At 48.5% G+C, this 15,720-nt stretch overlaps 1 protein-coding gene across 7 annotated transcripts in view; it reads right to left on the bottom strand.

The window, feature by feature from the left end:
* The window catches only part of ZNF236 (zinc finger protein 236), a 531,150-nt gene that overhangs the window by 459,466 nt on the left and 55,964 nt on the right, over positions 1–15,720 (bottom strand). For all 7 annotated transcript variants that reach the window (XM_063923335.1, XM_063923337.1, XM_063923334.1 and 4 more), the window contains exon 3: positions 1,845–2,009. In XM_063923335.1, the coding sequence (XP_063779405.1) occupies positions 1,845–2,009 (165 nt within the window). The remainder of the gene's footprint in view (positions 1–1,844; positions 2,010–15,720) is intronic.

Consider the following 15,720-nt stretch of genomic DNA (forward strand, 5'->3'; position numbering starts at 1 on the left):
TTGAACCCGATGGGCATTTTGCCTCTTTTCAACCTCACCAACTATGTAACTATGTTTATTTATTATACCTCTGCTTTTGACCCAGCTTTTGACCCAGGTTATTGCCGGGTTAACCCGTGTTGCGGCTCAGTGTAAGAGGGTCCCAAGAAAACAACAAAAACTTGGGTCCAGTGACCCTAGAATCTGACCTGGGTAGCTTGCACAGTTGGTCCAGGGAAGGACCTGGTTAAGGGGCAGTGTACCCAGGTCCCATTTACAGCATGGGGAAAGTGGCTTTACTCTATCTCGGATTCTGCATATTGCTTTAACAGGGGTTCAGAAACATTTCCCGGAAACAAGCTATGTGGATTACAATTTCTTCATTGAAAAGTTCTTAAAGAATCTCTAGACTTTGAGAGTTTATAACTACAGAGATGTGCGTTCTGGTGTTGGAAATGGGCACTAGTCTGGTTCCTAAATAGAACAGATTTCTTCCAAACATCAACTTCTGAAAGTTTCCAATAAAGTGTATTATATAAGAAGATCAATATATATATCTTTTGCGCTAGAGGTTTATTATCAGTGATAACGATAATACAGAATAATGCGTGCTCACTTGTATATATGTACATATTTCCCATTTGCTATTTAAGTTTGCCCCTTTATGTGGTATATAAGATTTGTGTATTCCAAACTAGGTTCAGCGATGATTACAAGGGAAACATTTACATCCATTCAAACCTGTGGTGCTCTGCAAACATGATATATGAAGACACATTTTGGGGGTTATCCAATTACCTGCAGTAAATCACCACGGGTAATTGTTTCACCGGGAGATATCCAATTAGCCCGAATAAGCTGGCGGGAAATGCGGATTATCAGCTATTTTGTTTAACCTGCCTCAAGCAGACTACGCCAAATCCCCGAAAGCAGAACAATTTTCCTGCGACAATGGGGCTGCCGCCAGCGAAAGCACACTAGTTACACTATTACTCTATGCCACAGGTTCTCAAACTTGGTCCTCAGGACCCCACACAGTGCATGTTTCCAGGTCACCTCACAGAATCACAAATAAAATCATTAGCTCCACCTGTGGACCTTTTAAAATGTGTCCGTGAGTAATGAGTAAACCTGTGCACCTACTGGGCTACCTGGAAAACATTGGCTGTTTGAGGTCCTGAGGACAGACATTGAGAACCTATGCTCTATGCATTCTAGAAAATTATGGACAGAATGATCAGTTGCTATGGGTAACACCTCCCACTTGTCTATTTCAGATGCTTTAGTAAATCTATCCCTTGATCTGAAAACACAGTTCCTCTGGGGAGCCATGGACTAGTGCATTGGTAGGGATCCGTTCAGGATACCGGCGTTCGGCCTCCGGGCTGTTGGTATACAGACGCTGGAATACAGACACTGCTCGGAATGCCGATGTCGTGGATAGAAATGCCGGCGCCGGGATCCTGAACGACCTCTGCCGGCACTCCATATTGGTAAGCCGTGGGGGTAGGGGGGAGGATAGGTTTAGGCTGCGGGGAAGGTAGGGTTAGGGTTAAGCTGATGGAAACTGGGATTAGGGTTAGGCACCCCTGGGGAGGGTTAGGCTGTAGGGGAGGGAGGGTTAGGATTAAGCCGCAGGAAGGCCGGGTTAGGTTTATGGACCACGGGGAAGGTTAGGGTTAGGTTACGCCGGGGGGTTACCATACTCACTTGACCCCTGTCAGGATTCTCTGAACCGGAACCACAGTGTTGGTCATATGACCGCCTGCATCCCGTCAGCCAGGATATCGTATGTATGGAGAGAGCAGGATTTAACAAAATCAGAAAAATTAGATTAAAACAATTGAAAACAAAACTTCAATCACCTCTTCTTTCTCGTGAAGCATAATATGGGCTTTGAGACTGGCCACTCGGGAGAACTTCTTGTTGCATGCTGGACACATAGGATCCTCCACATTGTGTGTAGACTTATGAAGTGTAAGGTTAAACTCAATATTAAAAGATAATGGGCACTGATCACAACGATGAGGCTGTGTAACAAAGAAATATAAATATACATGTAGATTAGAAAAAAATCTCTATTAACACAACATAAGACTGTGTGAAAAAAAAAATGTGAGACATTAAACTTTCTAACCAATTTATGTTCTGTTGAGAGCTCAAAGCTTTAAGATATATTTTACACTATTTATCCTACAGCACATATGTGTAATGAATCCTCCAAGATATTATAGATCTATACTGAAAATGCATTAGTCTTTAGATATTATCACAACTACCAGAAGTTATAGTATTTTTATTTTTTTCAGTTTTAGGCTCAAACTATTTTTACAAATTTTAGAAGTGTTTCATGAGTTGTGCTGCACGAAGTAGCCAAGATCTATTCTACAAACTGCTGCAAAACTCACTCTCATTGAATTGTTTCATGGTAAAATCATAACACTTTTGAATTCAGTGACTTGGCACTAGTATGAAAAAAGAAAAAGCATAACAGGATTTGCTTCATTTGTTTTATTTAATGAAGGGAAATTAATATATGCACTGAGGAAGAGAAATCTTAATGCACAAAATTAACATGTAGCAGTTTGGAACATGCAGCATTTTAACAACATACGTAATCAGTTATACTGATAACACATTAGTATTGTACATGGAAAACTGAAAAGGTTACAGTCTGAAAACTGAGAAACAGTTTAATAGTTTAGTAACACATGGTTATAAAAATTGCATTATTTCAAAAGTATTTGATCTATTTATAATGCCCATTTCAAATGTGTGGGGTTTTTTTTGTTTGTTTTTTTTTAAATTTGATGACAGGGTGAATGGTTCCTGATAATAAACAAATATTTTTGTTTGGATAATTGACTCCATGCAATTCTTTTAAAGTGGCTCACATACATTCTATGGTTCATCATAACATGAACAATTGTGTGACAGTTGCATTTACAAAAGCAGTCAAAGAACCAAATTATTATTATTATTATTATTATTATTATTATTATTATTATTATTATTATTATTATAAATAACGAGATTTATGGTAAGAACTTACCGTTGTTAAATCTCTTTCTGCGAGGTACACTGGGCTCCACAAGGATTAACATCGGGGTGTAGAGTAGGATCTTGATCGGAGGCACCAACAGGCTCAAAGCTTGACTGTTCCCAAGATGCACAGCGCCGCCTCCTCTATAACCCCGCCTCTGTGCACAGGAGCTCAGTTTCGTTAACCAGTCCAATGCAGTAGCAGGTACCAGAGACGACAATCGTGAGTAGCCATATACACCACACACTCACTACAGGAGAGGGTGTCAGCGGCTAATGCCATATCAACCCAAAGAAGCCAAGTGCGTCAGGGTGGGCGCCTTGTGGAGCCCAGTGTACCTCGCAGAAAGATATTTAACAACGGTAAGTTCTTACCATAAATCTTTTTTTCTGCTGCGGGGTACACTGGGCTCCACAAGGATTAACATCGGGGATGTCTTAAATCAGTTCCTTATGGGAGGGGACGCACTGTAGCGGGCACAAGAACCCGGCATCCAAAGGAAGCATCCTGGGAGGCGGAAATATCGAAGGCATAGAACCTTATGAACGTGTTCACTGAGGACCACGTAGCCGCCTTGCACAATTGTTCAAGGGTCGCACCACGGCAGGCCGCCCAAGAAGGTCCGACAATGGTAGCAGGAACTGGAAGGCCAGCCTGTACATAAGCATGTGCAATCACCATTCTAATCCATCTGGCCAAAGTCTGCTTGTTAGCAGGCCAGCCACGTTTGTGAAAACCAAACAGTACAAAAAGAAAATCAGATTTCCGAATGGAGGAGGTTCTCTTCACATAGATATGGAGAGCCCGTACCACATCCAAGGACTGCTCTTTAGATGACAACTCAGGAGAATTAAAGGCCGGAACCTGGTTAAGGTGGAAGGAAGACACCACCTTCTAAGAACCGCCCCATCACTGTGAAAAATCAGATAGGGGGACTTACAGGATAAGGCACCAAAATCCGAAACCCTTCTAGCTGAAGCGATAGCCAGCAAAAACAAAACCTTAAGGGAAAGCAACTTAAGGTCTGCAGACGCAAGAGGTTCAAACAAAGACTCTTGCAAGGCCTCCAAAACCACCGACAGATCCCAAGGGGCCACAGGTGGTACATAAGGAGGCTGAATCCGCAACACACCCTGAGTGAAGGTATGAACATCAGGTAGGGCGCGCAATCTTTCTTTGAAACCAAACCGACAATGCAGAAATGTGAACCTTGAGGGAAGCCAGACGAAGGCCTAAGTCCAGGCCCTGTTGTAGAAAGGCCAACAGTTTGGCCGTACTAAACTTGAAAACGTCATGATTATGAGACGCGCACCAAGTAAATTAAGAATTACAGACCCTATGGTAAATCCGAGCAGAAGCCGGCTTACGGGCCTTCAACATAGTTTGAACGACCGCCTCAGAAAAACCCTTGGTCCTCAAGACGGAAGCTTCAAGAGCCACGCAGTCAAAGCCAGACGAGCCAAGTCCTGGTGAACACAAGGGCCCTGAATGAGGAGGTCTGGTCGTTGTGGAAGTAGAAGGAGATGATCTAGCGCAGGGGTGGGCAATTATTTCAGCTGAGGGGCCACTTGACATTTCCTGTCAGTATCCGAGGGCCACATACAAAATAGCAGCTCGCCCCACTTGCCAAAAATATAGGGACGTGGCTTCATGTGGAAGGGGTGTGGGCAAAAAAATAAGAATTTACTTACCGATAATTCTATTTCTCGTAGTTCGTAGTGGATGCTGGGGACTCCGTAAGGACCATGGGGAATAGCGGCTCCGCAGGAGACTGGGCACATCTAAAGAAAGCTTTAGGACTAACTGGTGTGCACTGGCTCCTCCCCCTATGACCCTCCTCCAAGCCTCAGTTAGGAAACTGTGCCCGGACGAGCGTACACAATAAGGAAGGATTTTGAATCCCGGGTAAGACTCATACCAGCCAAACCAATCACACCGTATAACTTGTGATCTGAACCCAGTTAACAGTATGACAACAGAGGAGCCTCTGAAAAGATGGCTCCCAACAATAATAACCCGATTTTTGTAACAATAACTATGTACAAGTATTGCAGACAATCCGCACTTGGGATGGGCGCCCAGCATCCACTACGGACTACGAGAAATAGAATTATCGGTAAGTAAATTCTTATTTTCTCTGACGTCCTAAGTGGATGCTGGGGACTCCGTAAGGACCATGGGGATTATACCAAAGCTCCCAAACGGGCGGGAGAGTGCGGATGACTCTGCAGCACCGAATGAGAGAACTCCAGGTCCTCCTCAGCCAGGGTATCAAATTTGTAGAATTTAGCAAACGTGTTTGCCCCTGACCAAGTAGCTGCTCGGCAAAGTTGTAAAGCCGAGATCCCTCGGGCAGCCGCCCAAGATGAGCCCACTTTCCTTGTGGAACGGGCTTTTACAGATTTTAGCTGTGGCAAGCCTGCCACAGAATGTGCAAGTTGAATTGTACTACAAATCCAACGAGCAATAGTCTGCTTAGAAGCAGGAGCACCCAGCATGTTGGGTGCATACAGGATAAACAGCGAGTCAGATTTCCTGACTCCAGCCGTCCTGGAACATATTTTCAGGGCCCTGACAACATCCAGCAACTTGGATTCCTCCAAGTCCCTAGTAGCCGCAGGCACCACAATAGGTTGGTTCAGGTGAAAACGCTGGAACCGCCTTAGGGAGAAACTGAGGACGAGTCCTCAATTCCGCCCTGTCCGAATGGAAAATCAGATAAGGGCTTTTACAGGATAAAGCCGCCAATCCTGACACGCGCCTGGCCTAGGCCAGGGCCAACAGCATGACCACTTTCCATGCCAGATATTTTAACTCCACAGATTTAAGTGGTTCAAACCAATGTGACTTTTGGAACCCAAACTACATTGAGATCCCAAATTTCCACTGGAGGCACAAAAGGAGGCTGTATATGCAGTACCCCTTTTACAAACGTCTAAACTTCAGGGACTGAAGCTAGTTCTTTTTTTTGGAAGAAAATTGACAGGGCCGAAATCCGAACCTTAATGGACCCCAATTTCAGGCCCATAGACACTCCTGTCTGCAGGAAATGCAGGAATCGACCCAGTTGAATTTCCTCCGTCGGGCCTTACTGGCCTCGCACTACGCAACATATTTTCGCCAATTGCGGCGATAATGTTTTTGCGGTTACATCCTTCCTGGCTTTTGATCAGGATAGGGATGACTTCATCCGGAATGCCTTTTTTTTTTTTCAGGATCCGGTGTTCAAACGCCATGCCGTCAAACGCAGCCGCGGTAAGTCTTGGAATAGACAGGGTCCTTGCTGGAGCAGGTCCCTTCTTAGAGGTAGAGGCCACGGATCCTCCGTGAGTCTCTCTTGAAGTTCCGGTTACCAAGTCCTTTTTGGCCCATCCGGAGCCACGAATATAGTGCTTACTCCTCTCCATCTTATCAATCTCAGTACCTTGGGTATGAGAGGCAGATGAGGGAACACATATACTGACTGGTACACCCACGGTGTTACCAGAGCGTCTACAACTATTGCCTGAGGGTCTCTTGACCTGGCGCAATACCTGTCGAGTTTTTTAATCATGTGGACGACTTCTGGGTGAAGTCCCCACTCTCCCGGGTGGAGGCCGTGCTGAGGAAGTCTGCTTCCCAGTTGTCCACTCCCGGAATGAATACTGTTGACAGTGCTATTACATGATTTTCCGCCCAGCGGAGAATCCTTGCAGCTTCTGCCATTGCCCTCCTGCTTCCCGTGGCACCCTGCCTGTTTACGTGGGTGACTGCCGTAATGTTGTCCGACTGGATCAACACCGGCTGACCTTGAAGCAGAGGTCTTGTTAAGCTTAGAGCATTGTAAATGGCCCTTAGCTTCAGGATATTTATGTGAAGTGATGTCTCCAGGCTTGACCATAAGCCCTGGATATTCCTTCCCTGTGTGACTGCTCCCCAGCCTCGCAGGCTGGCATCCGTGGTCACCAGGACCCAGTCCTGAATGCCGAATCTGCGGCCCTCTAGAAGATGAGCACTCTGCAACCACCACAGGAGGGATACCCTTGTCCCTGGTGACAGGGTTATCCGCTGATGCATCTGAAGATGCGACCCGGACCATTTGTCCAGGAGGTTCCACTGGAAAGTCTTGCGTGGAATCTGCCGAATGGGATTGCTTCGTAGGAAGCCACCATTTTTACCCAGAACCCTTGTGCATTGATGCACTCTTGGTTCGGTTTTAGGAGGTTCCTGACTAGCTCGGATAACTCCCTGGCTTTCTCCTCCGGGAGAAACACCTTCTTTCTGGACTGTGTCCAGGATCATCCCTAGGAACCAGCTGCGATTTTGGAATATTGAGAATCCAATCGTGCTGCCGCAACACTACCTGAGATAGTGCTACACCGATCTCCAGCTGTTCCCTGGATCTTACCCTTATCAGGGAATCGTCCAAGTAAAGGATAACTAAAATTCCCTTCCTTCGAAGGAATATCATCATTTCGGTCATTACTTCAGTAAAGACCCGGGGTGCCGTGGCCCATCCCTACGGCAGCGTCTGAACTGATAGTGACAGTTCTGTACCATAACCTGAGATACCCTTGGTGAGAAGGGTAAATTTTGACATGAAGGTAAGCATCCTTGATGTCCCGAGACCTCATGTAGTCCCCTTCTTCCAGGTTTGCAATCACTGCTCTGAGTGACTCAATTTTGAATTTGAACCTCTGTATGTAAGTGTTCAAAGATTTTAGATTTTAGATTTTAAAATCGGTCTCACCGAGCCGTCTGGCTTCGGTACCACAATAGTGTGGAATAATACCCCGTTCCCTGTTGCAGGAGGGGTACCTTAATTATCACCTGCTGGGAATACAGCTTGTGAATGGCTTCCAAAACTGCCTCCCTGTCAGCGGGAGACGTCGGTAAAACAGACTTTTGGAAACGGCGAGGGGAATATGTCTCGAATTCCAATTTGTACCCCTGAAAATATTACCTGAAGGATCCAGGGGTCTACTTGCGAGTGAGCCCACTGCGCACTGAAATTCATTGAGAACGGGCCCCCACCGTGCCTGAACTTGTAAAGCCCTAGCGTCATACTGAGGGCTTTGCAGAGGCAGAAAAGGGTTTCTGTTCCTGGGAACTGGCTAATCTCTGCAGCCATTTTCCTCTCCCTCTGTCACGTGCAGAAAAGAGGAACCCTTTTGTCCGCTTGCCAACCAGGACTGCGCCTGATAATACGGCGTCTTATTTTGAGAGGCGACCAGGGGTACATCCCCTTTTTTTTTGTAAGGCAATACTTCCAAATGCCGTTTGGAATCCGCATCACCTGACCATTTTACTGGTAGAATTGGACAACGCACTTATACTTGATGCCAGTCGGCAAACATTCCGCTGTGCATCATGCATATATAGAAATGCATCTTTTAATTGCTCTATAGGCAATAATATACTGTCCTTATCTAGGATATCAATATTTCCAGTCAGGGAATCCGACCACGCCAACCCAGCACTGCACATCCAGGCTGAGGCGATTGCTGGTCGCAGTATAACACCAGTATGTGTGTAAATACATTTTAGGATACCCTCCTGCTTTTTATCAGCAGGATCCTTAAGGGCGGCCATCTCAGGAGAGGATAGAGCCCTTGTTCTTACAAGCGTGTGAGCGCCTTATCCCCCCTAGGGGGTGTTTCCCAACGCACCCTAACCTCTGGCGGGAAAAGGTATACTGCCAATAACTTTTTAGAAATTATCAATTGTTATCGGGGGGAAACCCACGCATCATCACACACCTCATTTTATTTCTCAGATTCAGGAAAACTACAGGAAGTTTTTCCTCACCAAACATAATATTTTTTTGGTGGTATTCATATTATCAGAAAAGTGTAAACATTTTCCATTGCCTCATCATGCAATGCGTGGAAATCACGGTTGTCTCTTCACCGTCGACACAGGAGTCAGTATCCGTGTCGGCGTCTGTATCTGAGGTAACGGGCGCTTTAGAGCCCCTGTATGAGACGTCTGGACATGCACAAGCTGAGTAGCCGGCTGTCTCATGTCAACCACTGTCTTTAATACAAAGTTGACACTGTCACGCAATTTCAACAGTACATCCACTCAGGTGTCGACCCCCTAGGGGGTGACAACACTATTACAGACACTCTACTCCGTCTCCACATCATTTTTCTCCTCATACATGTCGACACAAACGTACCGACACACAGCACACACACAGGGAATGCTCTGATAGAGGACAGGACCCCACTAGCCCTTTGGGGAGACAGAGGGAGAGTTTGCCAGCACACACCAGAGCGCTATATATATACAGGGATAACCTTATATAAGTGTTTTTCCCTTTATAGCTGCTGTATTGTTTATACTGCGCCTAATTTGTGCCCCCCTCTCTTTTTTAACCCCTTTCTGTAGTGTAGTGACTGCAGGGGAGAGCCAGGGAGCTTCCCTCCAACTGAGCTGTGAGGGAAAATGGCGCCAGTGTGCTGAGGAGATAGGCTCCGCCCCTTTCTCGGCGTCCTTATCATCCGTTTTTCTGTATGTTTTGGCAGGGGTTAAATGCATCCATATAGCCCAGGAGTTATATGTGATGCATTTATTTTAGCCATATAAGGTTCTTATCGATTTATTGCGTCTCAGGGCGCTGCCCCCCCCAGCGCCCTGCACCCTCAGTGACCGGAGTGTGAAGTGTGCTGAGAGCAATGGCGCACAGCTGCGGTGCTGTGCGCTACCTTATCTGAAGACAGGATCGTCTTCTGCCGCCGATTTTCCGGACCTCTTCGCTCTTCTGGCTCTGTAAGGGGGCCGGCGGCGCGGCTCCGGGACCCATCCAGGCTGAACCTGTGATCGTCCCTCTGGAGCTAATGTCCAGTAGCCTAAGAAACCCAATCCACTCTGCACGCAGGTGAGTTCGTTTCTTCTCCCCTTAGTCCCTCGATGCAGTGAGCCTGTTGCCAGCAGGTCTCACTGAAAATAATAAACCTAAACTAAAACTTTCACAAAGAGCTCAGGAGAGCCCCTAGTGTGCACCCTTCTCGTCGGGCACAGAAATCTAACTGAGGCTTGGAGGAGGGTCATAGGGGGAGGAGCCAGTGCACACCAGTTAGTCCTAAAGCTTTCTTTAGATGTGCCCAGTCTCCTGCGGAGCCGCTATTCCCCATGGTCCTTACGGAGTCCCCAGCATCCACTTAGGACGTTAGAGAAATAATACAGATTCATATTAGGCTGCACAATAGTCTCCATTATTCAAATTGCGCCACACAGCGCCACTTACACACATTACACCAGGTAGAGCCCCTTTTACACACATTACGGCAGGTACACATTAACATTTTATTTAGGATAATTATTGTGCAGCAAGCAAATTATCCAGTGTCTTATGGCCCCTGCGGAAAAGTGTGACACGGTGACAGAACACGGTGGGGGTGACACAGTGACAGAACACAGTGGGGGTGACACAGTGACAGAACACGGTGGGGGTGACACAGTGACAGAACACGGTGGGGGTGACACAGTGACAGAACACGGTGGGGGTGACACAGTGACAGAACACAGTGGGGGTGACACAGTGACAGAACACGGTGGGGGTGACACGGTGACAGAACACGGGGAGGGGGGTGACACGGTGACAGAACACGGGGAGGGGGGTGACAGTGACAGAACACGGGTGTGTGTCACGGTGACAGAACACGGTGGGGGTGACACGGGGAGGGGGGGTGACAGTGACAGAACACGGGTGTGTGACACAGTGACAGAAAACGGTGGGGGTGACACAGTGACAGAACACGGGGAGGGGGGGTGACAGTGACAGAACACGGATGTGTGACACGGTGACAGAACACGGGGGTGTGACACAGTTAAAGAACACGGGGAGGGGAGGGTGACAGTGACAGAACACGGTGGGGGTGACACGGTGATAGAACACGGGGAGGGGGGGTGACAGTGACAGAACACGGATGTGTGACACGGTGACAGAACACGGGGGGTGTGACACAGGTGAAAGAACACGGGAAGGGGGGTGACAGTGACAGAACACGGTGGGGGTGACACGGTGACAGAACACGGGGAGGGGGGTGACAGTGACAGAACACGGGGGGTGTGACACAGTGACAGAACACGGTGGGGGTGACAGTGACAGAACACGGATGTGTGACACGGTGACAGAACACGGGGGGTGTGACACAGTGAAAGAACACGGGGAGGGGGGGTGACAGAACACGGTGGGGGTGACAGTGACAGAACACGGGGGGGGGGTGACATGTTGACAGAACATGGTGGGGTTGACAGCGACAGAACACGGGGAGGTGACACAGTGACAGAACACAAGGGGTGTGACACAGTGACAAAACACGGGGGTGTGACACAGTGACAGAACACGGGGAGGTGACACAGTGACAGAACACGGGGGGGGGGTGACAGTCACAGAACACGGGGGGGGGGGTGACACAGTGACAGAACACGGGGGGGGGGTGACATGGTGACAGAACACAGGAGGGGTTGGTACAGCGAGAGCTAAAGATCTCTCCCCCAAACCTAAAAACAGTCTGACGCCACTGCCCACACACACAAATATACACACACACACACACACACACACACACACACACACACACACACACACTTTCTTTCACTTTTCCCATTAACTTACTGATCTGGCTGGCAGTGGCAGGAAGGATGGATCTGTAGCAGTCTGGCTCTTGTCCCGTGTAGCTCCGCCCCCTGAGGTCCATGTAGCCCCGCCCCTCGTCGTCACGTAGCCCCGCCCCATTTTTGGCTGAACACAGCCGTTGTCACTGGGGACTCTGGAGGAGGCTGCTACAACGCAGCAGCAGGAGCAGCAGGGGAGAGAGGCCCCGCTGGCAGCTTGGAGGTACTGCAGTGCAGAGCAATGACAAGCAGCTCAGCCGGTCGGGCCGCTTGTCATTGCTCGCTGGTGGGAGGCAGTGGGCCGGGCAGGATCGGTTTGCGGGCCGCATCCGGCCCGCGGGCCGTATTTTGCCCACCCCTAATCTAGCGAGAGGTCCTGTAGATTGGAGAACCAGTGCCGTCTGGGCCACGCTGGAGCGATCAGAAGTAGGTTTCCTCCTTCTTGTTTGAACTTCCATATTACTGTGGGCAGGAATGACACCGGAGGGAGCACGTACGGCAGCCGAAAGTGCCATGGAATTGACAGAGCGTCCACGAACGCTGCTTGAGGACCCCTTGTCCTTGCTCCGAAGACCGGTACCTTGTGATTGTGTCGAAACGCCATCAGGTTCACATCTGGAAGGCCCCACTTGTCCACGAGAAGTTTAAAGACCTCCGGATGGAGGCTCCACTCCCCGGCGTGTACGTTCTGACGACTGAGAAAGTCTGCTTTCCAGTTTAGGACTCCCGGAATGAACACTGCGGATATGGCCGGCAGATGGCGTTCTGCCCACTGAAGAATCCGTGATACTTCCCTCATTGCCATGCGGCTTCGAGTGCCGCCTTGATGACTGATGTACGCCACCGTGGTGACGTTGCCCGATTGTACTTGAACAGGTCTGTTCTGTATCAAATGCTGGGCTAGAGTCAGTGCATTGAACACCGCCCGCAGTTCCAGAATGTTCATCGGGAGTAGAGACTCCTCCTCGGTCCACCGACCCTGAAGGGAGTGTTGTTCCAACACCACGCACCAACCTCTCAGACTGGCATCCATAGTCAGAAGGACCCAGTTGGATATCCAGAAGGGACGACCCCTGCTCAATCGATGGTCCTGAAGCCACCAGTTCAGTGACAGGCGGACCTCCGGAGACAATGAGATCATTTGAGATCTGATCCGGTGAGGCAGGCCGTCCCACTTGGCAAGAAGTAACTTCTGCAGAGGGCGAGAATGGAATTGAGCATACTCCACCATGTCGAAAGCCGACACCATGAGACCTAGCACTTGCATTGCCGAATGTATCGACACTTGCGGACAAGATAGGAAGCATCGAATCCTGTCCTGAAGCTTCAGGACTTTCTCCTGAGACAGGAACAACCGCTGGTTGTGCATGTCCAATAACGCTCCCAGGTGCCCCATGCTCCGAGCAGGAACCAGGAAAGATTTCTTCCAGTTGACTAGCCACCCGTGGGCTTTCATGAACTGGACAGTCAGATCTAGATGACGCAGGAGAATTTCTGGGGAATTTGCCAGTATCAACAAATCGTCCAGGTACGGCAGGATCCTGACCCCTTGACGGCGGAGTACAGCCGTCATTACCGCCATTACTCTGGTGAAAACTCGTGGAGCCATTGTCAAACCAAAAGGTAACGCCCGAAATTGGTAATGAAGGTTGCCCATCGCAAACCTCAGGTACTGCTGATGTGACATTGCAATAGGAATATGCAGGTAGGCATCCTGTATGTCCAGGGAGACCATATAGTCTCCAGGCTCCAAGGCCAGAACAATAGAGCGTAGAGTTTCCATACTTGTTCAGGGACATGATATTGAGAATGGGCCGCGAGGACCCGTTCGGTTTCGGGACTAGAAACAGCCGTGAATAGAACCCCTTGCCTCTCTGAGCCAGAGGCACCTGTACTACCACTCCTGTGGTCAGGAGGGATTGTACTACCGAATAAAGAGTGTTTGCCTTCACCGGGTCCAAAAAGGACATCTGTCAGGCAAAATCGATGAGGGGTACGTTTCTTGAAGGATACGGCGTAACCTCGAGTGACGACTTCCCTTACCCAGGCATCGGAAGTGGTCTTCAACCATTCCCGGGCAAAACCTAGAAGCCGGCCCCCCCTCCCTGGGATCCCCCAGGGGGAGGCCCACCCCATCATGCAGCAGGCTTGTCAGTTTTGGAAGCAGGCTGACGGGCAGCCCAGGCCCGCTTTGGTCTGGGCTTGGCAGGTTTGGAAGTACGAGCTTGCCTCGGATACGCCTGACCTTTTGCTTTACCTGGAGGACGAAAGGGCCGAGAGAAAGTACTTTTAGCCTTCTATGCAGAAGGAGCCGTACTTGGTAGGCAAGCTGTTTTAGCAGAAGCCAGGTCAGCCACAATCTTATTGAGGTCTTCTCCAAAAAGAATGTCTCCCTTGAAAGGAAGCACCTCCAGGGTTTTCTTAGAATCCATATCCACCGACCAAGATCTCAACCAAAGGATACGTCAAGCCAAGATGGACGTAGTGGCAGCCTTGGCCGCCAGCACCCCGCCATCGGAAGCCACCTCCTTAAGGTAAAGAGAAGCCGTGGCAATATATGAGAGACATTGTCTGGCATGATCAGAAGCGTTAGAAGGTAGCTCCGCCTCCAGCTCCTGAGCCCATACTTCAACAGCTTCAGCAGCCCATGTCGCTGCAAAGGGTGGTCTATGCACAGCCCCCATTAGGGTGTAAATAGCTTTCAAACACCCTCTACACGTCTATCGGTCGGTTCCTTCAGAGAGGTGACGGTGGTCACTGGCAGAGTCGAGGAAACTACCATGCGTGCAACATGAGAATCTACAGGCGGAGGAGTTTCCCAATTCTTACATAGCTCCGCAGAGAGAGGATAGCGAGCCAACAGTCTCTTATGCGGTGTGAATTTTGTTCCTGGATTTTACCAGGATTCCTGATGTATGTCAGCCAGGTGTTGAGAATGAGGTAAAACTTGTTTAACCACCTTCTTACATTTAAATCTGTCGGATTTATAGAAACAGGATCATCAGAGACCTGAAGAATGAGCCTGATAGCTTCAATCAAATCAGGGAAATCCACCAGTGACTTCTATCCCCATCAGAAGCATCTGAGTCAGTGTCTGTGGGGTCAGTATATGTGCCATCCTCCTCAGAGGATGTGTCCGGAACAGCGGTGGATTGTGAGGGCGTAGCGGCCTGTTTAGAAGACTTCTTAGTCCTAGGCTTAGTCCTAGGCTAGTCCTAGTCAGTGATTGGTTCAAGTGCTGTAACTGAGATGAGATTTGATCTGCCCATGGCGGATTGACTGCAGGGACCATAAACTGCTGCACTGGCATAGGAGGTCCCACTGGGGGCGTAAGTTTTGTTACCAGCATATTTAATAACGTGGAGAAAGTAGCCCAAGGTGGGTGATTAGTTGCCCCTGGTGCTACAGACCCACTGGGAGATAAGGAACCCCCTGAACCTGAACTCTCTGCTGCCATGTTGTCCCCAAAAGTGTCTGCAGCATCACCACCACGCAATGTGGGAGAAGCCCCAGATCCGTTGCCCCATGTAGCTGACATAACGATAAGCTGAATATCAGGCAACCCAGTACAATAGTAGCAGCGATATACCTAGCAAGAACTCCCAGTGCTGTGTGTCAGCACAACTGGGAATCCAAGAGATATATGGTGACTATAAATCACAAAGAAAAATACACAATAAGTATATCTTGTGAAAAACCTATACCAGTTAATAAACCTGACGCACTTAGCCCCCTCAGGTTACAGGCTATAGGGGTAGCAAGCTGAGTGAAATACACAAGATGGAAGATACGCAGCAGCTACATGCACACACACACATATAGTCACAAATGTACAATGCAGAAGTTATTCCAAACAATAAGACTGTACTGGACTAGCAATACAAAGTGATACTCAGTATAGCTATAAAGATATAAATATGTAAACAGTAGATATAACAAAACACAGTAAGTACTGGATGTATATCACAGGGTGTTTGTACCACACAACCCTGACTGTATGCACTCTTTCTTACCTGACACTGTCCACTGACAGGTAGAATACTTAAGTGTCCTGTAAAATGCACAACGCTGATGAGCAGGCAGCTTTACAGAAA

The sequence above is a fragment of the Pseudophryne corroboree genome, chromosome 5, assembly GCF_028390025.1.
Source record: "Pseudophryne corroboree isolate aPseCor3 chromosome 5, aPseCor3.hap2, whole genome shotgun sequence".
Taxonomy (NCBI): domain Eukaryota; kingdom Metazoa; phylum Chordata; class Amphibia; order Anura; family Myobatrachidae; genus Pseudophryne; species Pseudophryne corroboree.